The following is a 26,200-nucleotide window of genomic DNA, read 5'->3' as shown; positions in this document are numbered from 1 at the left end:
GAAGGGTGCAGGAGAGAGAACTTGGAGGCAGTCAAATGGTTCAGATACTATTTTAATTATCAAATTGGGGTCTCGAAACTTGCTCATCTTCCACCTTCAGTGGACCTTTAATAGATTTATACAAAATGAGTCTCCAACTCTTCCACTTCATAACAGCAGTGCTTTGAGGTTGCTCTTCTCTTGTCCCCAACCACCTGGTGGGCCCTGATCTTTTGCTTCGCTTCTCAGCGCTCGTCCCTTCTGTCCCGGCATTCCCACGCTCCACACGCCCCATCTCCGCGGCACAGGGTTGCGCCAGCCGTCCTCCCTCCGCAATCAGGATGACTGGCTCCAGCTCCCTTCTGGAAGGGCTCTGTGCCGCTCCTTCTCCCGCCTGCAGGCTTGTTCCTGCCATGCAGGGCTCCCACCCGCTGCTGCCTGGGGAACGAGGCCCTGGGAAACGCATCTGCATCCCAGCAGAGCTGCTAGTTCTTCTTCCACCATCACACAGGAGATAAACTGGGTGGGATTCCTGTAGCTTCCCCATCTGCCAGCGGGGAGGGCATCACTGTCTATCCAGGAGCCTGCAGGTGGAGGCAGCGGTCTGCCAGCTCTGTAAGGCCCCCAGTATCCGGGACAGCGACTGCAGAGGGCTGATGAGAGACGAGACAGCTGTGCAGAGCCACTGGGGCTTGCAGGCTGACCTGGGACGGGTGTTTATCTTGTGACTACTCTGATTCCAGCCAGCAATGTTTGGGAGACTCCCAGAGGTCATGACTTGAAAGACAAGTGTTGTAATTAATTTCTTATGCCACACGTGTTTTGAAACCTTTTTAATTCTGTGATAAGAAGCAGAATCTCGACTTTGTTTACAATCTGCTGGTTTGGAGGCAGGAGTAGGAAAAGTGCTGTATAAAGCACTGTAAATGTTTTTCTCTCCTTCTCCACTCATTGCAAGATGTATGTGGTATTAGCACACCGCAACAGTTAAGCTATAAAAACATGATTGTGTGCTTTTTCTGAAGAGAGAAAATGCGTCCCAGAAGAATTTTCAACTGTGTAAAAACGTATTTTTATCTGAAGAGATGTGATTTTTTTTTTTTAAGAATCCAGGGTAAAGATTCTAAAAGTTACTCCCATTTATTCCTCTAAATCTTAAATCTTCATTAAATATGAACTTCTGCAAATAGAGGGGGATTTTTTTGGTTCTTTTTACTGAGAATTGAGAGGTATAAGCAAAAATGGAGCTTCCTAACTTGCCTGTCTGAACTAGCTTGGGATGAATGAGGTGTTACTCAGCAAAAGAATGCATGACAAAAAGTATTTTTTGTTCTATGGTAATTCTTGTTTGGTAATACTCTTGTATCACACAATTTTAATGTTTATAACAGTTGACGGGTCCCATTGCCATGGTTTCCTAGTTTTGAGATATCTCCATCTTTAATGTGCTTGTCCTGGAAATACTGCTTATTTCTTTTTCTTTTTTTTCTTTTTTAAAGGTAAAAGCATCATTATCTTAGAAAAGAATTACAAAGGAGGGGGAAATAAAGCCCAGTGGAGTTAGTAACTTGCCCACAGTCATCCAGGAAGTCTATAGGTATCTCTTATTGAAAGCTAAGGCTCCCATCTCTAGGCTAGCCTTTCGTTTCAAATATGAAAATCACTTGCATGCTCAGAAATGTGATTAGGAGTTACCTGAATACAAAGTAACTCTCAATTCTTGATTATTATTACTTTTGTTTTTAGATGGGGAGGGAGGATCACTCTGGTTTGGAGAGGAGGAGAACACAAGATAAGAAATACAAGGATACATGGTGGAAAACTGCAGGAGGGAGTGTGTGAGATAGCATGCTAAGTTCGATTTTCCTTGAACTGTGGATGGCACCTTCAGGTCTCAGCTTCTCTGGAGTCCTGTGTGACTCACTTTTGCTGGGGCTGCTGAGCAGAGCCTGGAAATGGCAGGGCCATAGCTGGGCCCAGCTCTCCCTCATTCCTGGAAAAAGCTAGTCCCCAAAGAGGAAAAGGCTCTGTTTTTACTATTAATACTATGAGATTACTATTAATACTATGAGATAAATGCTTCAGTACTAAACAGTTGAGTACTGCAGCTCCTGAACCTTTCAGTTTGACCTACCTAGGGCTGTGTAAGTATTCTACAAATATCCTACCTCGATTTTGTTCTCCCTTTCTCTCCTGCAACTCCCTGCTATCTAATGCTGTGCTGCCTTTCCAAGGTTCACTGAAACTTCTTCTGAGACTACCATGAGACAAGACCTTTTGTTTCCTCTGAAATATGAACTCTGTACACTGAATGAATGTGATCTTAAGGCAGATTTTTTTCATTAGTTGTGGCTTTATTCCAAATATTGCAACTGTGAAAAATGGAAAAGTATTCTCCCAGATTTGTTCTTTGCTTCAGTCTGTTTACCTTTCTTATCTTCCAAACTTTAGACTTGTGCAAAAAGTAACTATTTTCCTACTACTAGTTGGGAAATAGTTGCATTCAATTTCCACAGAATAGCTAGTTAAATCCACAGCTTCTTGTGCCATTAATAAGGTTTTTATGGTATTTATTGTGCTTAGTAGGAGTTTTTTATCGTTTCGTCTCACATTTTGCTTTTTGTTTTGTTTTGCATAATACATACACATATCCTTTTAAAAAGAGTGAACTCCCTTTGGGCATAAGGAGCAAATGGCATACATGTCAATAGTCCAGTCTTTTGAGTAAATATGAAAGGAGCTGCAGGTCAAAATAAAGAGGGTGAAATAAAATAATTAAAGGGTGGCTTTCTAATAACTTTAAATGGTAATGTTTATAATGATGACTTGCTGAAGAGATTGCACATAATTATAGGTTGGGGTGGTAGTAGTTGTTTGAGGGGTGGGGAGCTTTAAGACCCTTTGAGTAGGATTGATAGCCTTTCCTTTTTGATACCATCAGCTAAGCAAATACTATTTTATATGGCTGTTAGGAGTGCTTGGGTGCATGATGATAAAAGATTTTTTTTGTTTGGTTTTTTTTTTTTTTTTTAGTCACTGGCCAGCTGGAGAACTGCCTATAGATGGCACTGGTATTTTCTGCATGCATCACCCACCTACTCACTACTGCTGGGTTTCAGCTCAGCACTGACTGTTGTGGGAACCATTCTCACTAAGAAAGCCTGTGCGGCAGCACCTTGTGTTGTTCCTGCTATCTTGCAATGATAATGATGTCTGAGATACAGAAATGTGCCTTCCCTCAACTTCCCACACCACCTTCCCACTCAGCCCCTGAAGGAAAAGGGAAACATGTAACTAATACTTTTGAAAACAACAACAAGGCCAAAACTCAAAACCCACAACTTGCTATTGCTGCAATAACATATCCTTGGCACAGTGTGGTTTGTGGAAGGAAACAAGGGAGAAGGGCTGCATCTATCACTTTCTAAAGACAGAAGTCGAAAGAAATCAATTGTGGAACTTAGGCAGGAAGAGGAGCTTGACAATCCTAGTAAATACTTCTTTCCTTTAAATGCAAGTTGTCTTGGGGACATTCACCCAAAGGGGAAAAGAAACCCAAATAAAAGTCATTGTGGTAGAAATAAATCTTCTGCCTAAAGAGAATGGGTCTCAGACCTGAATAAAACAAACCTTGCAAAACCACTTCAAATCTCCACAGAGCAGCAATTGGCTCTGACCGTTCTCGAGTAGAAGAGCATGTATGGCACAAATACCACCCCTTGAATTGATCTGTAAGATTTGGAGTCTAATGCCTGTATTTTGACTAGTCTGGGGAGCTGCCTGCTGGGTTTGAATGTTTCAGAGGGTGAGGATGGCTTCAGAAGGTACACTTGCTTGTGTTTGGTAGTTTCCTCCTCTGGCCTCCCCCATTCCATGGGGCAAAGTTGCATGTTCAGCAACAGCTTCTACTCATTGGGAGCCAGTGCTGCAAGCTGAAAAGAAAACAGAGCCCAGAAGCTGGCCATAAGGGCCTCTTGCTGAGGAGGAAAGAGGTTCAGCAAGGGAATAGTGGCCTCTGATGACAAGCAGTGAGAAGTGCAGGAGACCACACCACTGCAGACTAAATTCCCAAGGCCTAAAAGTTTCTTGTGCATGTCTGACACTGTAAAGGCAGCCTGAACCTAATGCAATTACAGGCTTGCTTGTTGTAAGGTGCTCTACAGCAAGGAACCAAATGTTCACTTTCATGAAAGAGGACAGGATACTTTGAGTTGCTGGAGAAGAGAGGAGAGACACGTTTGTTCCTCAGATTTTAATCCTAACCTGATGATGAGCCCTTCCTAATTTGGAAGGGAAATTTCTCTTTTTGATACTGAATCACTGTAAAAGGTCATCTTTGCAAAACTGCAGTCTGCTATGCATAGTAGGGGCTAGACCAGAGTAGCATTTTTTCTTTTTAAGTGCAGCTATTTGGTGAAATTTCTTTTCAAAAATATTCCATTGAGTTTACAATCTAAAACAAAGCTTCCAAACATTTTTGTAAAAAAGTGATGGGTTAAGGTTTAGAAAAGCATGGATTTCATATTTCTTTGGATAGCGTGCTCTTGTTAATTTAAACTTGTCCCTTTTTATTTTTGTTTGTGCTTCAAAAGCCTTGTTGGATCTGATAGATAAACTATATAGTTTAGACAGTCTTCTAAATGTTGACACAGTTGTGTCCAGTTCCTTGTGACACAGTGAAATGAAGGGGTAGAGAGGAGTGTGTATGCGAAGGGAATACATTAAATGACTTCCAGTGGAATAGTAGCTACAACTATTTCACCTATGTGTGTTTTTTCAGGTTGGTTCACGCAGAGGTTCCTGGAAGCAAGGTGGCTGTTTTTAATACTCCTGTAACATGCAGAATGCAATGTTAGCATTCAGATAACTATTTTTTCCTGTGATAAATGCTCCTTGATGAGTGATTTTGTGACACCGGAACTCTCCTAAGCCACAGTTCACTTCGTATCTGTTTCCCTTTAAATCCTTTTGCATGTGGTCAGTCTTGCAGGTCACAGATGACACACTGCCAGCTTCTTTGCTCTGTGATTGCTTTCACAAATGCTTCTGGTTTTGATCTGTTTGAGAAAACAGACGCTGAACACGACTTCTGTAAAATCCAGACAGTTTTTGCAGCTGGGGCATAGAAAGGTAGAAGGGTTAAGCATGACATGTTCCCTTAAAATGGTTTTACGACTGCTCATAATTTGAATGCTCAGTAATAGAGATCCATTGGATTGAGGGGTTACCCTTCGCTATTAATGACTCATTGGCCTCATTCCCAAGCTGCCTGAAGTGCTGCTCTCCCTAGTGGAAGTAATTTTGTCTTTGAAGTACTTTCCAGAGCTGTCAACTAATGTTCCACAGTTCCCGGAGGAAATAATAAGCCGTGAGTGCATGTACACTGAAAAAGTAGAGTCTAAAACGAACTGTTTCTATAGGAGCCTGGCAGTCTGCTTCTCTGTGGAATTCAGCTTGTTTATATAATCTTATCTGGCTAAGCTTTGGTATTTCATCTGGCAGGCAGTTCCTATGAAAAGCAGCTGTCCAAGCAATGGGAGTGGTGCTCCTGGTGTTTTTTTCAGAAGGTCTATAATTTCTTGTTTCATGTAAATTAAGGAAATACAATACTCTTTGGCTACAACCAGATGCACTAAGCAGTTTTCTTTCCCCTTATAAATAGCCCTTTAAATGTACTTTGCTGTGATGTCCTGTACGACTTTGCAGTAGGATTCATGATGCCCACCAGGGAAGTATTCCGTAAAGTCACAGGCTGACTACAGAACTGTTAGGAGAGTACCTCAAAGATGTTAGCTTCTGTAAAATCACTGTTGTGAAGAAAGTGAGCACAAGTGTGCTGTATGAAGAGATCTGTAGCCTGTGTTTTCTCTTACAGAAAGGTCCTAATGGGTAGGTAGTGACACTACCTAGTGACAAGTATATATATGGGGGGGGGAGTACTTACTAACAGGAAGGGTGCAGTCAAAATACTTGAGATTTTGTGTAACATTGCTAACAAATTGGTCTTAAAATGTACTAAACTGAAGCTTTTGCAGGGGAAGAGGCACAATAACATTGTGTCTACGGAAGAATAGGAAGTCATTTTTTGTGTAGCTTTGGGTTGAGGTCTCATGTAAGACAGAACTGGAAAGCTGAGAATTCCTGCTCCAAATGTATTAAGTTTTCCTTTGTTGTTGTTGTTGTTTTTTAAAAAAGGCATAAACAGTATGAGTGCAGCTAAAATTCAGGTCCAAGTCTTCCAAAGTTTTGTGGGAATAGGATGGTTTTTCCATCCAGTTTGTAGTACATCTTTGTTTTAAGTCACTGTGTTTTGTGCATGAAAATGCTCCATATAATTTTCCCCACTCTAAGAAATGTAGGTAATATTCAGTGCTTGAAAGACTGACTCTTCCCTATCACCATTACATAACATTTCATTTTCCTCATTCAAGGCACAGTCAGTGTAACTACTCGGGAAAACACAGTACCTTGTAAAACACAAGTTTTTAAGCACTCTTTAGAAATGCCACTTGATGGCAGATTTCTATAGACTCTTTCTGTTCTGCGAAAGGACAATTTGATATTGTAACAAATGAAACATGAAAAACAAGCTTTGTCTGGATATGTACAGTATTTACTTGTCTTCACTGAGATCTGGCATTCAATGGGATACTTTTCATTAGATAAAATAGCATTCCTGCTTGGAATCCAATATGGTGGGGGAAAAAAATCCAATTAAAAAATCACTAGCCTTTCTTAAATGTGTTACAGATTATACAGTGATACAGTTTTAACTTCAGTCTGCTGCATGCCACCTGAACAGTTTATTATTGTTGGTAATAATTGGTAATAAAGCACAGTTTGACCACCCTGGAATTGTTAAAAGGAAGAAATGTGGTGGCTGAGTTCTCCTACCTGGTGAGGAAGGAAATTTTGTTTCATTTTGCCAGGGATTGACAACTTTTTGCTGTCACAGCAACAAGCTGTGTCAAACACAGCTTATGTCAAACTTCAGTAGAGCTATTTTGCTTTATTTCTGCAGCAGGCAGGAGTGGAGGATATGAATGGGAAGGGGCGAGGCGTGTCTGGTTTTTATATGCATGAAGTTCCCAAAAACTTTAACTGCTAGTGAGTAAATAAAAGTATCAATAATAATCCAGTAATCAATAATAAGTCAGGCAGCACATATTCTCTACTTGAACTTTTTCTAGAAAATAGAGGTGGTATTTTGCCTTGAAGGCTCTCCAAATTAACTCTCATTTCTCTAAATTTTAATAGGTTTTTAGCTATTAAACCTGTACTGTTAAAATTGGGACTTCGTCTTTCTCATATGCAGTCCTGCTTAGGATCAGAGTTGAAAACTAATACCTGACATTTATTTTAAGAACCAAAAAAAAATCCAGTTCATCAACAGGACGTGGAATTCATTTTTAACCTTGTCTGACCCTGAAATACTAAACCTGAAACTTGTGAATGGTTCAGTAGTGAATATAGCCTATATAATTTGTAATGTAATCTCTGCTTCTGGCTGGCTCATGTTCAGAGGGAAAGGATACCAATTCTTTGGTAAGCTAGGCTTTTATTATTATTATTAAGAGGCAGTTGTTTTGAAGCTCTCAGAGGTTAGGAATGCTGGCGAGCATCTGGGGAGACAGATTATATGAGCTGAGTGCAGGTGAGGAGGTCACAGAAGTAAAACAACTTCTGTGCCATTGCTGTCGTGGTTGTTCAGCCAGGAGAAGCTGATGCAGAGATGAAGCCACCTCTGCATGTCAGGAAGCCCACCGTGCCTTCGTTTCTTACCTGTGGCGTTAATACTTGCTCATCACAAACTTGCATGCTGTGAGAATTAACTATCCAGATTGTTCTTTATACTGCTATCTTTAGGGAAGGAAAATGGTGTTGTCTAAGTCTTCCCAGATGAATTTGCAAGTCTGCCTTAAAGTCATTCAGTTTTAATATTCTGACAGGGAGGGAGAGGCAGGGAGAAGTTACCTGGGTATTTTCAGGGAATGGATGGATGCTGTGGGCATGTGTTTCATTTTATCTGCCGTGTAATAAACTGCACTAGTGGATTTCATTTTCTGACTCTTAAAGGTATGGAGATTTTGTTTTGAATTTGGTTTTCCAGTTCTGCAACAGTCTTAAATGCATAAAACCATGTTTAACTTAAATTAGCATCTTAAACTGAGCGTTTGGGGTAAAGGTTGTCTCAGAATAGCAGTATTATACCTTAAATCCCACAGCATTAAATTTAAAGTGAGGAAGAATTTTATTTCTAAAACTGAATTCCTCAAACTTTTCATAGCACTGCCACAGAAAATTAATTGTGAGTGAGTAGGATGTAGTATTTGAGACTGATTAAATTAATTGCATATGGACCCATATTTTACAAACAGTAATTGCTGCTGACTTTCAAACTTATCCATCAAAATATTAAGCAAAGTTTCACCTCTAGATGAATTTAGATGATGATTCTGTTGATGAAGGAATAAGAATAATGTCTAACTTTAGCTGCTGTGTTGTTTTGAATATGCAGGCTGTTTAAACACAGCATTGAGTCTGCCCACAGGACAGGCTTGAGGAGGTGCCATCTTCACACAGTTGCTATCTTGGGTGTGACCACACTTCCAAGAAATGGGAGCTTTTCATGTCTGAGTAATTTTAAGGACTTCCATGTTTAACTTCCCTGTCTTACTGGTCACTGTGCCATCACTGGCAAAGGAACTGCTTATGGGTTTAGCTCTAAGGAAACTGTGAAGTAAATAACATTGGGCCTGTGCAGCTGGTGTAGCTTTGAACAATCTGAGAATGAGACAAGAGGTAAGCGTCAAGTTAAACACTGCAAACTCTTCTGAGGAGTATGTTTATTTCACGGCGGTTTTTCCTTCAGAGAGACCTTCTAGATGCCTTGCGATGTCTACGGTGTTAGCCTAGCCAGTGCGAACAAGTTGTAGGATAATGCAGAACTGGTCTTTCTGAAGTCTTAGAATGATTTTCAGCTCAAAAGCCTACTGTGAGATCACAGAATAACTCAGGTTGGAAGGGACCTCTGAAGGCCACCCAATCCAGCACCCTGCTTAAAGCAGGCCCAGATAGATCAAGTCGCTTGTTTTAGGGTTCGATAATTCAATGTCACTTAATTGAAATCTGTCAATAATATGCCTGAAAAACTGACTCAGGAAAAAAGGCCTTTGCAAGAAGAAAAATGCAATTGTAAACTTGTTTTTACTAACACACTTTAATCTTTGTTGGATAGAGGTACTGTCTTACTTTCTCAAATATTATTAGGCAGGATCAAAATATAGGAGAGAAAACATTCTCATAATACTTTTCTGTTTCAGTGCTTAACAGAATAAATTGAAGGTCTGTTGCCTTTTATCTGAAAAGGTTAGCATGTTTAAACTCCTGGTGAAGTGTTTTTCCAGCTAGTGCATGCCACATGTTTAAAATGTGATACACTGTATTCTTAAGGTAAACTGCAGTGATACATTTTGTATGTTAACAGCTTTGATATGCAGGGATAAATATATTATGCAACTCAAGGTTCTTGCATGAAATAACTTGTGGACGCTTTCCTATTACTTAGCTGAGTTTAAGTTGATGGCCTGGCACATGACCTGGAGGGAAAACCAGAGATGAAACATTTAAACAATTCCTGGAAGAGTAGAACCCAGGCTGCTTTCCTATGGATTTTATCCTCACAGATAGGAGTGTCTGTTCTTTGATCTCTAGCAAATGGACTGGGCAACATAGCAGTTTCTTCCTCTCTGTTTTCTTTTTACCTGGATGCTTATTTTCACAAAGCTTGTTGGAATTTGATATTTTTAGCACTTTTTATTTCTGTCAAATTCAGCGGAAATTAATGAAGAGATTCCAAAGTGAAAAGTACAGTAATGAAAGATGCATATTAACATAAATCTCTTCCTAAAAAAAAAATATATCTGGGCTAAGTACATACCAAACTCCTCTTTCCTACCCTGCCTTCAGATTTGTACTGAGGTCTGCTATCAGTTAGGTCTGTGTACTGGATATTGAAGTACTCTCTGATTCAGATTTTAAAGTTTAGAATGTGTTTTGCCTATTTGAGATGTATAAAATTTCAATCTAACTTTGAAATCATGGTCTCAGACATAAGATAGTATATCAGACTTGCAGCTGCAAGTAATTGCAATCTACACAACTGACAACAGGAGCTGAGAATCAAAAGGGTTTCCATCTCCCTTCCCTTCCCCCCCCATTACCCCAATACGGCTAATCACTGAAAACAACTGCTGTTCAGTCTGAATGATGTGCTGATAGGCATGAAAAGAAACAAAGGTTAGGGGGTTAGGGTAAGCAGAAGAATTTGTTTGATAACTTCCATATTTTGAGGAATGTGACTTCACTGAACCAGGTTTAAGAAAAAAATTTCCCCTGGACTGAAGTATTCTCTGTATGGTTGAAACAATGGTATTGTTTCTTTTTCAGATGAGGTGGACTACAGTAATTTTGGTACCAACACATTGTCAAGGAAGAAGAAGGCTCTGGTGACCCTCCGCAATGACAACCTCCGCCGGCGTCCTCATATTAACATCAGCATGCCTCATGATTTTAGACCAGTGTCTTCTATAATTGATGTGGATATTCTTCCTGAAACACACAGGAGAGTGAGGCTGTATCGACATGGCTGTGAGAAACCATTAGGATTTTACATTCGTGATGGTACCAGCGTAAGGGTTACTCCTCATGGACTAGAAAAAGTACCTGGTATCTTCATCTCTCGTATGGTTCCTGGAGGCTTAGCGGAGAGCACAGGCTTGCTGGCTGTGAATGATGAAGTCCTGGAAGTTAATGGTATTGAGGTAGCAGGAAAGACTCTTGACCAAGTCACAGACATGATGATTGCTAACAGCCATAATCTTATAATCACGGTCAAACCAGCAAACCAGAGGAACAATATTATTCGAAGCAGTAGGACGTCTGGTAGCTCTGGCCAGTCTACAGATAGCACTGCTAGTCACCATAGCTTGCCTACATCCCATGTGCTGCAAAACTTCCACCCTGATGAAATGGAGAGCGATGAGGAGGCTGACATTGTCATTGAAGGCGGTCTTGAGCCGCAGCACATTCCTAAACTGCACAGCCTTACATCTAATAGCCTCTCTCGAATCAATGGCAGCAGCCTTAGCCACAGACTTCAAAGGGACCTGGTGCTCAACAACAACTCTGGCCGAGAAAGCAATGGCAATATCCACAAATTACTCAGTTCCTTAAAAACTGATCCCCGGCACAGTCTGGTTATCCCCAGAGGAGGCATTGAGGAGGATGGAACAGTCATCACACTTTAGTGGCAATTCCTGCAACTCTGTTCTCAGTCTTAAGTGCCAATTGGGACAATTAAGTCTTGCAACATGTGATGCACAAAACAAAGAGAACTGATATTCTCACAGACCTCACAGGTGCAAAAGATGTTGCTTTTTAGGAAACACAGCATCTGGAATTAGACGTAAAACTGTCATGCACTGCAAAATTTGCCAGGGGAAGCCAGAGTGTAAAACTCATGTAAAACACAGCCCTAAATAGTTTGTATAAATCTAAGCAGCCTTATAGGCTACCAATGGCTATAGGCTACCAATGGCAGTGCTACATACTTGGGTTTGAATGCATGGGTGGATGTATTTATACATGCATGTATATATGAATTAGATTTTAATAGTAATAACAGACCTGCCATTTGAAGTGGAGTCTGTTTTTCCTCTAATACCAGTTTTAAGAGTGCTTTGTAATAGCCATCTGTTCTTCTACCATTACATACAGACTTTCCACTAACTTGTTTACACTATATTTACCATGTTATGTCTAATCCAGACAAGCTCCATAAAAGTAGCAGTTTCCTACTCTGGAACAATGCTAGGAGATGCTGCAAATATATTTTTCCAAATGAAACTGACCAAATGAAACATAAATGAAATATATATTTTTTGTAAAGCCTGAGGAAAGGAGAGTGGAGTGTGTTCATGCTGTTATTGCTTTGAGATCAGCACCACCTGCTGGTCAGAGGCAGTCCTGCCTGCAATGCAAATTTGTACTGTATGGGAAAAGAAAAATAGATTCAAGGAGGGTTTTAAAATAGGTTCAGCACCATTAAGTGGAAAGTGCATTCTTTTTCTTTTTTGATATTTATTAGATAATACCTCTTTCAAATTGCTGGCTTTTTCATTGTCTTTTTTTTCTTCTTTTTTCTTTTTTTCCTTTTTTTGTATCATGGTTCATGTAAATTTTAGGGATACATGCAAGACGGCAGCAAAATCAGATAGTGGACACTAGGACTGTGTCCCACATCTCGGAGCCAAAACAGATTCTTGCTGTATGTTCGGGGCAACCTGAAGTCTTTCCTTACAAAAGATTGGCTTACTGTAATACATATGAGGGATATAGACTGACTTTCAAACCTAACTTGAAATAGTTATTATTTTTTGACTCTTCTAGTAATCATAAAGCTTGATATTTACACACAATTTTTAGAAATTAAAATATACTGAATGTTTGGGATTACGAGAGATCTTCATTGGATGCTAGTTAGTGGCTAGCCAGTGACTCTTGACTCAGTAACTGTTCACTTCTGAAAATGCCCTGAATTTATTAAAGTGGTCTAATCTAAAATATTATGTTATATCTTGATCAGTGTAAGGAACAAAATATAAATGTTTTACAATGTATTTTCTACTTTTAGCTTGTTTGTCATTTTCTTTTTGTTTTTTAACTTTGTAGTGCATTAAAGCTTTTTTTTTTATATGGTGGAATAGACATTTCTTGAATATTGTGTGGATATGAAAATTCGAGAGTCTTGGTTTGAAGCGATTATTTTCCAGATGGGAATTTGTAATGATTGGGCAAGGATGTGTGGATTAATCGATTAGAGTTGATTTAGAATACCTGTGGAACATCTGTTCTTCTGCTCATTGTCAAATATGTTTGGGACATTGAACCTAGGGCATTTTTGTATTTGCTTTAAAAGTTAAGATTAAACCTCTTCTAGGTAAGTGGAAGAATTTTGACTAGAGTATCACAGCAGTTACAGAGCTGTGCTTATTTTGTCCAGCACAGTAGGAATAGCACACTGATCCTGTTAGTCTTAAAACTACTCTTCCAAAGGGTTTTTTAAAATCTGATTATTGGTGCAGTAAGAAAGGAATAGCTGGATGTGCTTCAATCAGGCCATCTTATCTTGAGAATTTGTTACGCCTTAAATAAGACTACTTATTTATAAATAAGTGAGTTTGGCTGAAGTTACCTTATTTAATGGGTAAAAGTGTGACCTGTCTGCAATAAAAACTGAACAAATCTTATTCCTATACTACTTCTACTTCCTTCCCCTCCCCCATTCTTAACATTTTCAGTATTTTACTTTCTTTTCTGACAGCTTTACTTCTGACAGCTCTTCAGATGCTTAGTCATTTTAGTAATGACTTTCTCTGCACTGGAGCAGACATTGAGTCTTCTGTTACCTACATTAAGTTGCTTTCTATGTGCTTCTTCTTTGTACTGCTTCCCTGTTACACTGATTTTTTTTTTTTTTTTTCCCCCATGGGCAGCAAATGTTCTGCTGTACTCATCATAAGACTTTTTTCCAAGTCACATGTCCTCTTTGAGGACTTGAGCGTTATCTGAGGAGCCAGAATTATAAGATACTTCTGTCTCACTGTGTGCTGCCAGGCTGCAGACCTTTGCAGGAGAAACTGTCCAAATGAAGTGTTGATCTATCTCTGTTGATGCTGTTACAAAATAATTAAATTTTTACAGTTAATACAACTTGCACTCCCAGGGGTGAATTTCACACGTGATATATGAGTGGGAAGAGTGAAAGTATTTTGCTCACGATTTCAATTAACTTGAATGGCAAAGTACTGACAGAATTAGTTTTGGAGCTAACAACTTGAAATGTTAAGGCCTGCAAATACTCTGTGCTAATCTGCAGACAAGAAAAAAAAAAAACGCTTCTGTTTTGCATACATTCGATGCTCAGTCTAACTCTTAGTTAAGGAAAACTGAGTCTCTTGTATGTGTTTTTTTTTGTTTTTTTTTTTTGTTTTTTTTTTTTTTTGAGATGTACTCTCATTAAACAAAAGCCACCTCTACCTGTCCCTCTCCTAAATCCGCTAACTGGAAAAAAGTGGGTAGGAACAAGATTGACAAGGTTTTGACTGAAATGCATTGAGGAACCTTCAAGCCCAAGATTAAGTTGTTTAACTAATAAGCCTGTAAAAATGAGCAACTGAGAGTACAGAGGCAAATTAAGCCTAGAAACTTCCATAAACTTCCTTACAGAGGAGCTAGATTTCTTCTACTCTGAGCGAATCACAGTGACCTGTCTTGAAGGTAGTAGCCCTGATCACTTTGTGCTCAGAATCCATAAAGGACAGTAAAACCTGAGGATACCATCTCATTGTAAAGCACCTCAGAAAACAATTTTTTAGAAGTCTTGTTTAATATATTGCCCCCAAATTATATCCATGGACTTGTAATTTTGTCAAAGCTCATAGCGGAAAAGCTTTCCAGCTCTGTGAGGAGTGCTGTACACGAGAGGAGGACCTAAGGCGTGGTGGTAATCGGGTTCCACTGCAGTCGTCTCTTCGGGGAAGGCTGTGTGGCTGCCACTCTCCCTCACTCTGAAGCCAGCCTGCTGCCCGTGCGAGGCTGGGGGGCCAGGCGCGGGGAGCCGTTTAACGGCTTTCCCGAAGCCCCGCGGCGGCGGCCGCGGGCCGTTACGGGCGGGGCCCGCCCCTCCGCCGCCGCTACCCGCGCGCCGGGAAGGCGCGTGCGCTGGCGGGGCCCCGCCCCGCGCCGCCCACGTGACCGCGGAGCCGCCCGGCAGGCGCTGGCTGGTCGGCGCCGGCCCGCGCGCAGCGCTATGGCGGCGGCGGGGGCGGCGGGCGCCTGCCCCGGCGGCGACAGCGGCAACGTCTCCCAGAGCCACAGCAACGCCTCGGCGCTCGGGGAGCAGGAGGGCGAGGAGGGCGACGCCTCGGAGGCGTCGCTCAGCGCCGCCGCCGCCGCCTATTCCGCCTATCTGCTGCCGGACCGGGCCGTCTTCTGCGCGCAGGTGAGCAGCGTCGGGCCGGTCCGGGCCGGGCCGCTGGCCTGCCCCTGCAGCCACCCTTCCACCACCACCACCCCATTATTATTATTATTATTAATTTTATTATTTTTTACCATTTCGATTTTATATATATATATATATATATATATATATATTTTTTTTTTTTTTTTTTTTTTTTTTTTTTTTTTTACGCGGCTGCTGTTGGCATGCCATCCGCTGGGCAGTTCCTCCTGGCTGGGCTGCCTCGGTCTGGCTGCGGAGAGCTTTCCGCACAAAGCCAGCGCGGTGCCCTGGGGGCTCGGCAGGGCCTTCCTGCCGCTGCCCGAGGCGGCACGGCTTGGCTCCTTCGGCGAGCGGGCTGACTGCCAGGGCAATGCAGCGGTTACCCTAGCTCAGCATACTTTTTGCCAGGGCAGATCAACCGGCACACCTAGCCGCTTGCATCTGGAGTCGCTAAGAAATGTCAAAGCAATGGAATTTCTATTAAGCTAGTTTTTAGCTTGGCTGTTGCCTGTAATTAAAGGTCTTGCTTGAGAGAGGCCTTGGTTTTTTTTTTTTTTTTTGTTTTCGACTCTTTTTTTTTTTTTTTTTTAACATTGAAATTTGTTTTGCAGATAGAAAGCTTAGAGAAGAGTCTAGAAGACTTGCTGACCAGAGTAGATGAATTTGTGGGAATGTTAGACATGGTATGTATAACTTGCATGCAACTTTGTTTTTTATAGTCAGAATGCAGTTTAATATATGCTCATGTCTGAAAATGGGACCAAGACATAACATAGCTTTTAGTATATACAAGCAGGTAGATACTAGTATGAAAACACGTTTAATAAACAGGTAACTCATGGATGAAAACTGCTGAATATTCACGTAGGAGTAAAATGATATGCCCATTTAGCTATATAACTGCATTTATATATTTGCGTATGTGCATACATATGTGGAATTTCATTTTGAACAGTGCAGCAACAAGTGTTTAAAAGGATGATGTTTTGTTGTGTTTTTCATTTTAAAAACTGCATAGGATATCTGTACACATGTTTACAATATAAATGTTTAATCAAAGTTGCTAAACCTGCAAAACTAGATTTGGTCTTAGGGGACTTTCTTACTTTTCATTGGGAAGACAGCTCCATTTTCACTGTCTCATAAGAAAAAAACAGAAAACTGGATGGAAAGCTCCTATAGGCTGCCTTTGTTATACACGCTGTCTTTTTAAATCATGGTACATGCGGTTCTCTTGCCCTAATCTAAGGGGAACTTCACTCTAATTTTTCTGTCAGTGAGAATAATTTTGTGGCCCAGCTTTTTTTAGTGAAGCTGAGGAAACATACGGATAGCAAAACATAAGTCAGGACTTCAGTTTAATATATTTGATTTTTCAGTATGCCTTCGGAAATATTCATTCATTTAGTTCTAGTAAGGTTAGCAGTGTATTTCTGATATAAAGACAAATATTTTATTTGCTTGTGTAAAATGAATTTGGATCAAAGATACTTTCTAAACATATAAGGAAGGAAGCTTATTTTTAATTTAGTGCTTTATTTAATTGGAATACAGTTTTAGTTTCTAGAATCAAATCTGGGTACTTATGATTTTGTTTTATTTATCAATTTAATTCTAGGATGTGTTAGACCCTGTCTCTAACCAAGAGAATTAGTATCAAGTAATAAATTGTAGTATATTTGTGTCTACTCAGAACTTTAACAGTGGCATTAAAATAGGGTTAGTTTTATTTTTGCTATTGCAAAACAATGTTTTATTCCTTTGAGAGTAACTAAGAAAAAATAAAGTAGCAAAGTATGTTGAAGTCAGATCAAAAATAAATACTGAAAAAGTAGCACATAGGAAATACAACCTAGAGAGAATTGTGTCAAGATGTACAGCATGTATTTGTGATACAAGTTGTTACTTGCTCAGCATTTTCATTTTCTATGCCATGTGTGAGATACTTTTACTAGTTGCAACAAGTTGCAGATTTTACAACGTCTTTGATACTGAGCAAAATGAGAAATGGACCAAGTATTTTCTTACTGAGCCAGAAGAAGAGAAATCTTTAGTAAGATCCTCTGTTCAAGAAGAAATACGCGTACTGATAGATTTGTTCTCTGGAGGCTTTGGTATATGTATGTCTGCTACGGCTGCTTATGGCAGAAATAAAACAAGTCGGGGAAGAGACAGAAGAAAGCATGCTACTGACAGAAAAATATTATCTGGACCATCTTTAACAAAACATGTCTGATTGCACCCAATCTGACATTATCCTTTCAAAATGTCCGTTTCTTAAAAGGCAGTTGAAGAATGAAGTTCTATTTGAAGTTGCTAGACTTTGAGTGGGACTTCTTATTCTTGATCCCAGCCCTGACTTTACTACTGATTCACTGTCTGTTTGGTTGGTTTCTTAAGTTTTTAATCTCTGAAATGTGGATAATATCAGCACTGGTAAAATGCAACTGCATTCCTATTTCTCTTCCTAGCATAATGCACCTATCTTTAAACACAAAGTTCTATTCTTACTGTATGTTATGTTTTGTTGTAGTTCTTGTTATTTGTTTTCAATCCCCCTTAAGTCAATTTTGTACTGTTTGAATCATCTTTAGATTCGAAGCGATTCCTCTCAAGTTGTCAATGAAAGTATACCTCAAATCTACACAAAAGCTGCAGAAATGAGACATATATACAGGAAGATTGACAAATTAGAGGTATGTATTTGACATTTAACATGTGCTCCCATTTTCAATAGGCAGGAAAAATCAATGATATGCTGTTATGTATGTGTATGGGGGAAGGGGTAGGTTCCTCTCTAGAACTTCAGATCTCTTTTGCTCTCAAAGTCTGATCCAACTTCAATACTTCAGGGTTAATAAACGTGGAGAACACAAAAAGTATTAATTTCTGGAGGCATTTTGGTTTTTCAACTTATTGCTTGAATTAAGACAAAAATCCTTCCCTTTTCTGAAAGAAATAGTAGCACTTTTTTGGTAGCATCTTTCAAAGTTACCATCTTCAAAGCTATTCTGAGACTAGTAGAATGAGAAGGATATTGATTCGTCATAAAACTTCAGAACTGTACATGACTTCAGATTCTTGATTCCAAATTTAATAGAAAGCTAGGCAGTTAAAAGTTTAAATTATGCTGATTGTCATCCTAACCTGATACACCAAAGCAGTGAGATAAAAACAAAGAATGTTAAGGGCTAAAATGCTAAATTTCTAAATCTGAAGCAAAAAATACAAGAAATTTTCATATTTTGCATACAAGTGGAACAGGAGAATTAACAAGAGAAACTAGCCAAAATGAGGTGAAATGAAAGCATAAACTCCTATGTACCTCTATTACAGAAGCAGTAGCATTAAATCCTTGTCATGCTGTTGATAAAAGGGCCTACTAACAGTCACAGGAAATTGAGGAGACCAGGTTCTAGATCGTAAGAAGTATTATAAACTTCAATTCAGAAAATAGGTACAGAAGATAGAATCTGTATTTGATTTTTTTTTAATATAAAAAATAAAGAAAAATAATCTTCAATTCCAGAAAAACTATAGAACACGTGTAAGTTTAGCAGATAATAGGATTGTTTAAAATGAGGTCATCTACCCCTCAGACCGAAGAACGTTACTCATTGCTGTTACATTTACTGCTACAATAAGAATGCAGACAGATACCTATATACTCAAGCATAGCTTAATTTGGTCACTAGCACACAGCTTAGCTTTCAAGTAAAAAGGTCATTTGGGGGAATGACTACAAACTGTCACTGAGGCTTCTGAATGTGGTTTTCTCAATTTAACACTATGTAATAAAAGTTGTTTTCTTATAGTCATTCTGAAGTGTGGAAATCATGGGAATTTCTGTCTTGGTATTTCTGCAGGTTTAAATTGCAATATAGTTTTATTTTTCCTTAGATATTAAATGTTAGAAGAGAAGGAATAGGGGAGTTCTCAAAAGGGTACTTGGATACCCCACTACCCTTTTCAGGAGTTATCTTATTTTTCACTATAATGGCAACCTGTGGTTTGTGAGGTACTACATGGAAAACACAGTGTATCTTTTTTAATAAAGCCTGCTGTTGGAATGAGCTGTCATAACTGATGTTTCTGAGTAAGATGCTGAGAGAGAGAGTCTATGCAGGAGTTTGCCTTCAATGTAGTTTATTGAGATACTCTTCTGTTAGAGAAGCCTAAGAGTTTTACCAGAGATACAGCTAAAGTTCTGGGTAAACAGATATGGTGTTCCGATTCATCTGTTTGTAATGTTGCTTCCAGTATTTTAATCCAAAATTTAGTCTTCTCTTTCACTAGAATAAAGTTTATCAGCAAGGTCATTTGAGTGTATTCACTTGAGGCTTTCTTCCGAGAAGAGTAAGCCTGTTTGGAGAGAGATGAGCATATGCAGAAAGTGCTTACCACCCAAATGTGTTTAGATTTCCTCATAATTAGGGATGACTTTTGTATTGCATAGATTAACTTGCTTGTGTGGGTGCATGTTTGTTACTGTTCTGTCATTTATGTAATTCCTCTTTGACAGCTGTTAGAACAATGCTGTCATAGGTCAGGTCTAGTCCATCTGTTTAGAAACTCAGTTGCTGGTATCCTACTTGCTTTGTGTTGGCATTTGTTGTGTCTCATATGTTAAACTTCTGATAAACTTCAGCTGTAGGAACAATTTCATTCTTTCTAGCCTGTAGGTCAAAAGAGTAAAAGTTCAGAGGTTCCTGACATGTCAGTGAGCACACAGGATACCTGGAACTCTGCAGGATTAGGCCTTCACGAGCTAGAGATAATTGTGTAAACATAAAGCAGTTGTATTTCCGTAGCAGCATATTTCTTGCAGGTCCTGGAAGAACATCCAAACAATTCTTATGAGGAGTGCAGTTCATTGTTGTTTTCCTTAGGATTCATCACCATAGCACCTTAGTCTTTTATGGACTAAAACACACCTTTTAAGAACAGGCAGTTATCACTGGTCTACATTTTACACTGGCAGTTTGAGACAGACGCAGTGATTTAGTCAAATCTGTTATGCCAGTCGCACTCAGGGTTGTAAACCACTCCTTCCACTTTAGCATGGCAGCGCAGTGTGTGCGCATGCGTATAGATGATTGTTTCCTTTTTACAGTAGTATCTGTGAAAACCATTGCTATGCATTAAATATCAAAACTAGGTAAAGGATGGGCATTCACTCCTTAGTTCATACTGAGCCACAGCGTTAGCTCTACTCCACTTGATTGGCGTCGCTCACTGCACAGTCGCAAAACACAAAGAGCCTCTGCTTGGTGAAGGTCTTTCTGGCATGATAGACTGTCAAGCTTGTGCAAAAACTGGTAAAAATCAGTACATTTATAAAAATTCCACTTACAGAGAAGAGTTCCACTTATTATTAGAAGAGTTACTCAGAGGGGTTGGCAGTTCAAAATCATGTTGCTAACCTTGCTAGGCCTGGGTTGACTGTTTTAAGTGCATCTTAGCAAGGAGTTGGGGCACAGGTCTAGTCTTGTCTTAGGAGATCTTGATTCAGTGTCTTTCTCTTCCCTGGACTTCCTGAGAAATTGACTTTCTGTGACTTAGTTCCTTATCTGTGAAAATATAGAAGAAAGAATGGCTATTTAAACATAATTTCATACAAGCAGTATAAGACACTTGAATATTTTCCTACTAGTAGGTATAAGAACCAAAGTTATACAAGATTTTAGGGTTCTTGCTAAAGCTGCAGGATTGAAGTGCTGGAAGTAGGAAAATAGCTGCTTATTATTATGATAGAAATTGGAACTTGTCTTCAGAAGTGGATTTGAAGAGTGGCAAAGGACAGTAAGCCTGAATGCTGGGACCTCTTTTGCTATACACAACTGTCATGAAAATGTAATATTTAATTATTGATAACTTACACCTTCTGAATGTTTAATTATCTCATTTGTGAAAACAGCATTCAGTTCGGTAAGCTATACCTATGTCATCTTGCAACTATTAGCTTGTTGCAAATTATATGCTTTTAAATTTTCCTAAAACTTAGTTATATGAAAGATGAATAGAAAAAGGAAGACCAGTTGTTTTATTAGATTTAACCTGCTGTTGCTGTCTTTTATGCATCTCACAAGTAATTTCTATCAGTAGATTGGGCTTGTTGTGAGTGGAAGGGAAATAAATAATGAAGTTTTTATGACTTCTTATCATTCAGGTAATGGACTTTTCACTACTGTCCTACAATACGTAATCTTGCTTTAATTTATTATTAGAGAAAATAGATTGTCTGTCTTCTCATCTAGGCTTTTGTGAAGATGATCGGGAACTATGTGGCTGGAATGGAAGAACGGGTCATAAAGGCAGAAACAGATCTTGGAACTTTTCCAAATACATTCAAGAAAATCTTGCACACAATCAGCGTATCATCCTTCCTTAATGTAAGTATACTTTTGTTATCATGTGAACAGCTTAACTGCTCTGTTGACCAATGTGGATGACTAAAATAATAATAATGTTTGTTACACATATATCTGAATTTAAAACTTACATGTTGCATTAGGATTTTTGCAAAATTCTCTGACTTAATCCAAAAAACCCCCAAACTCAAAAATCATAAATTCTTATGAGGACTTGAGTCATGTTCCCAAGTAAGTCTGAATATATGAAGAAGAGAATGTGAAAGGCACAAAGTAAGTAAACAATGAACACAATTTTAATGAAGTATGAGGAGTCTGTACAGACAAAACTTTTCAAGGATTGTACTGCATTAATATAGTCACTGCTGAAATGTTACAAAGAAGGGGGAAAAAAAGAAGATAAGACGTGCTGCACAACATTTTTAAGATAAAGATGTTATTTTTACACAACCCACAGTTCAGTAATCATTTAGCGACCTTGTTGAAAATATTTTTCTAAAAGGAAAGTGTTTTTCTCTGCTTCTCTTCATTGCCACTTGTGGACTGTTTCTCTACAGAAGACTTTAAGTAGTCTGTCTGATATGTTTCAAGAAAATGCCATACCTAGTTTTAAAAAATGGACACTGTGCCCCACTTTTTAAAAAATCCTGCTTTCTGGTCCTTGTACAAACACCTGACATTTCTTTACATTAAGTGCCAATACACCATATATAATACTACTTCTTGCATCTTGTCAGCACCCAAATTCTTTCTTTTACCTTTTCCTATGTTAGGTCATGTCTCTATCTCATAATATTGGTATAGTGCTAAAATAAAGCAGGTTTGTGGAGAGGGAGAAGAAAACAACATTCTAACAGTTTAAGTATTTATGTTCCTACCTACTGAAACCGTGTATGGCAGCAGAGAAAAATAGCTATAAAAGGAAAGTATGTATTGCCTTGGTAGGACTCAGCAGTGAGGAGCAGGTTTCCTCTGCTATTTTCTGTGTAGTCTTCAAGTTAGTTAATTTTACAGTGCCTTGTTTTCTTTCACGTTAAAGTTCAGAGTGATAGAAGAGTAATTTTCTTATTTAAAAAAAAATCAACCCCAAAACTTCTATTACTAAGCCAGTCAGTTAAAAAAACATGTGATGGTTGTGGTACAGCCTTGCAACTCTTCAATGGTGTTTTCCTTACTAAAAATAGTTGTGCTAATGACTTCAAAATAAAAAAAAAAAAAATCAAGCATAGCTAATAAAGTGCATTGTTAGTGTTGCATAGATTTTTTTTTCAGTTTTTCTATAATTAGTAAGGTAGAAAGTCTGTGGAAGTGTCAACAAGCCAGCCTCGGCACATTCAACAGTTTCTTGGTTTGCGTGATTAGCAATAAACACTCGGAACTTAGGGGTATTAAATGAGTAACTTAAAGGCAGTTCACTGTTCCACAGTGAGACTGAATATGCCAGAGGAAATTATCTGTTTTCAGTACCAAACACAGGCATGTTGATAAGAAAAAAGCTTCTAGACTCCTTTCCGAATAAAAGTGTGCATGAAGATCTTTCCTCATGCCTAACAGTTAACTAGCTCAATATATCAGTTCTTTGGAAAGTGCTATATTGATTTCGTGATTTCCAATGTAGCTGACATTTTCCATCAAATCCTCTTACTCTCTTCCCAGTTAATTGTCTGGTCCTTTACCTGCAGGATATATTTCGTATTACTTAAACTGTGTATTGGTAACCTCACTTTCAAATTTTGCCCCAAATTTTGGCTCTTGTATTCACCAAGCAATGAAAATTAGAGCTCTGTAAGACTCCTAATATTAGGAGGTGTATTCAGACAACTGAGTACTGTGCCTGGCTATGAATTTCCTCACCAGATTGAAACCAAAGTTCTGTTTTGAAAACCGTTTCCTTTCCTATGTTGCTGTGTGAGAAAACACCTTGTAAGCAAGGGAAACTGACTTTGCACATTCATGGCAGCAATTGAAGAGGTACAACATTTGCATGTATGCAGGAAGGAGATAATTTCAAAACTTTTTACATTTGTCAGAACTTCTGATATAGAAAATAAAACCTCTTTTTAACAAATTCCAGCTTTGTTTACATTTTCAATTTCATTGCAATTTGAATGGCAAAACAAATTCAGAGAGGTCAGGAGTATGGGGAAGTCAAGGTTAGATATAGTTTAAATGCCATAAATCCAACAATTCTAAAAAGTCAAATTTCCTGCTATGAATAGAATTTTATGTAAACTAGAAAAACTGTTTATTTCATATAGAATATAATTAGTATTCAGTTTAGCAAGATACTGGAAAAAATCCACTTAGCTGTTACTTAGGTATACTTCATTTATATCGTCATTTTGGCACCGTTAAAGCATACTGAAGTCCATGTATACTGTTTGTTTTTTCTTTATTTTTTGTCGAAGACTTCATTTTGTTTTCAGCCCCAAAGGGCAAAGTAGTACCTGAAGAACTCTGCATCTGAGAGAAGCAAACTGAGAGCTCTACAAAATGGTTTACTGAAATCTTTCCCAGAGCACCCCCCTCCCCCAAATATTTCTAAATACTTATGTCTTGATTGTAAGGCCTCTGTTTAGACCCTATATTGAAAAACGTATACTCGTTCTGTGTTGCAGCACAGAGTTGTTCATGTTCAGAAAGGCTGACAGTGGTGCTTGTTATTGTCTTTCTACATTAACCATTTAGTGTAGCAAAACAATGTACAGTTCATACTTTTCAGCTTTTCTCCAATTTACTTCCATACTATTTTTAACTCTATGTTATAGTACATACATATAAACACTTGTGTTTATACATATATATAAACACATACACTTGATGAAGAAACTCAGCAGGAGAGGCCACCTTCTTGAAACAAAGATTTTTGCAGGTTTACTTAGTCAAAGTCTTTGTTGAAAACAAATATACATGTTGTGGTTAAATCAAAGGAAGCAACTGAGGAACCTGAAGGCTGAAGCAGGAAAGGCAAAAGTATATGGCTTTGAAAGGTTGAAGACCATATTGACTAGACGGCTGGAAAAGATTGCCTGTTTGGCTCTTACAAAGCTGAGATTTTATGTTTTCCAAGGCTGATCCTGTCAGTGGGATAGGATGGCAAAAGTCAAAGCCTACTTTTTTGTTCACTTGCATTAAGAAAACACCAGACTCATCTAAGCTATAATTAAAGTTATCTCAGTATGGATGCCCTTTGAGTACTATTGTTTTGCATTTTAGCTTTGCAAGCTTTGTTTTGAAACTTGCTTTTTAAGACGACAAAAAATAAACTTTATCTAATTTGCAGAAATCATCTTCATCACGACAGCAACAAACCCTCTATGAACCTCCAATCCTCTTCAAGACCGAAGACTATTTTCCTTGTCTAAATGAAGTACCTTATTCATGATTTTTGTTTTGGGGCTGATATGAAACAACCAGAAGAGAGAAAGCCAAGTGAACAAATAGCTGAATATCTGAGTGTTACTAATGGCATATTGCCATTCTGATTGTCATTGTCTTCCTTCGAGGCAGTATTTTCAAATCATCCTTTTGTACCTTATTTCAAGTCTTCCTAACATACAGTGCAGGTTTGCAGAATATAGTGAGGAAGGAATTTAAGAATACTTCTGCATTAGGTTTTTCTTTTTTTTTTAATAGGGAAATAATAGGAAACATTTTTTATATAAAAAAATCTTTTAACACTTAAATTTCTGTGCTGCTGCAAGTGTAAATAGCTATACCACAAGGGTGTATGTGGAGGGTTTTTATTTTATTTTTTTTTATGTATTCAGTTGAAGTAAGATTAAGAGAAAACCTATGCATAAAATCACTTGCAGCAAGTTTTGAAACTTGCCCCCCTGCAGTTTATATAGAGGACTGTACTGCATTAGAAAATATAGGTGTAATTGTTCTGCTGTTTGCTGAACTGAGAAGTCCAGCAAGCGAAGCTCAGAGAATGGAGCTGTGGCTGCTGTAGAACTTCCAGCATAATTAGCTGAACTTCACAGGTCTCTCTAGTGTAAAATTGAAACTTTTACTTCTGTAAATACATGACAAAATTATATATCTATGATTACCAAAGCTCTTGTAATTTAACAAATGTAATTAAAGCTACGAACTTTGTGTGGAGTGTTTCTAAATGTGATGATCACAGGAAAAGCTTTCTTCTGTGTTTAAGCCATGTTATGAGCCAAACATATTCAGTAATTTGCATTGTATCTTAAAAGCTTAATAGGTGATGCCTGGTTACTACTGTTAAGAAATTCAGAGTAAATCAAATGCTATAGAAGTGATATTGGTAGTTTAGTAGATCAGCCCTCTTCTGTTTTAGTTCATATGGTAAGAAATTGTCTGAAGTTATCTTCCTTTCTTAGGTTAGAGTTCTTAGCCAAGGCTCACTTTTCCAGTGCAAGATGATCTACAGTATTATCGGTGTCTGGAACATTCCTAATTTTGGTTCAAGTTTTCAAATGTTTTTTTGATGTCTTCCTCTTAACCCCTTCTCCCTGCAGCAGTTATTCTGGAAACTTATCACACAACCAGCTAACTTCTTCCTTCGTGTGCTATCACCACACACAAAATATTTCAATATTCTCAGCAAGAAAGAAAAGAGAAAGGCTCTGTGGGCAGAGGGAAAGTGGGAAGTGCTTTCCAGGCAGAGGAGAAGCATAGCTATTCCTGCTCTCCTGAGGAAAATAAGACTCACTGCTTGCTGTCAGAAGTTACTAGCCTCTTGTTTTAGTCTTTTTCAACACTGACTGCTTTGCAGTGTCTGCAACAGGTCCTGTACATAATGCTATATATGTTT

At 38.6% G+C, this 26,200-nt stretch overlaps 2 protein-coding genes across 2 annotated transcripts in view; both read left to right on the top strand.

Annotated features, from left to right (window-relative positions):
- The window catches only part of PARD6G (par-6 family cell polarity regulator gamma), a 70,215-nt gene extending 57,506 nt beyond the window's left edge, over positions 1–12,709 (top strand). The window contains exon 3 of the mRNA XM_062569890.1: positions 10,429–12,709. Within this exon, the coding sequence (XP_062425874.1) occupies positions 10,429–11,288 (860 nt within the window). The 3' untranslated portion in view covers positions 11,289–12,709. The remainder of the gene's footprint in view (positions 1–10,428) is intronic.
- Positions 12,710–14,816: 2,107 nt separating this feature from the next.
- Positions 14,817–25,532, top strand: BLOC1S4 (biogenesis of lysosomal organelles complex 1 subunit 4). The gene is made up of 5 exons (XM_062569889.1): positions 14,817–15,043; positions 15,655–15,726; positions 17,638–17,739; positions 21,301–21,435; positions 24,698–25,532. The coding sequence occupies exons 1-5, from the start codon at positions 14,852–14,854 to the stop codon at positions 24,797–24,799; spliced, it is 603 nt and encodes a 200-aa protein (XP_062425873.1). The 5' UTR covers positions 14,817–14,851; the 3' UTR covers positions 24,800–25,532.
- The last annotated feature ends 668 nt before the right edge of the window (positions 25,533–26,200 follow it).

Source organism: Rhea pennata, chromosome 2 (assembly GCF_028389875.1).
Source record: "Rhea pennata isolate bPtePen1 chromosome 2, bPtePen1.pri, whole genome shotgun sequence".
NCBI classification, from domain to species: domain Eukaryota; kingdom Metazoa; phylum Chordata; class Aves; order Rheiformes; family Rheidae; genus Rhea; species Rhea pennata.
This window is presented reverse-complemented; position numbering and strand designations above follow the sequence as displayed.

Coding starts and splice junctions, on each gene's coding strand:
- BLOC1S4 (XM_062569889.1), top strand. CDS start 14,852: ATGGCGGCGGCGGGGGCGGCGGGCGCCTGCCCCGGCGGCGACAGCGGC. Junction 17,740..21,300: donor GGAAGATTGACAAATTAGAG/GTATGTATTTGA, acceptor CTTCTCATCTAG/GCTTTTGTGAAGATGATCGG. Junction 21,436..24,697: donor GCGTATCATCCTTCCTTAAT/GTAAGTATACTT, acceptor TCTAATTTGCAG/AAATCATCTTCATCACGACA.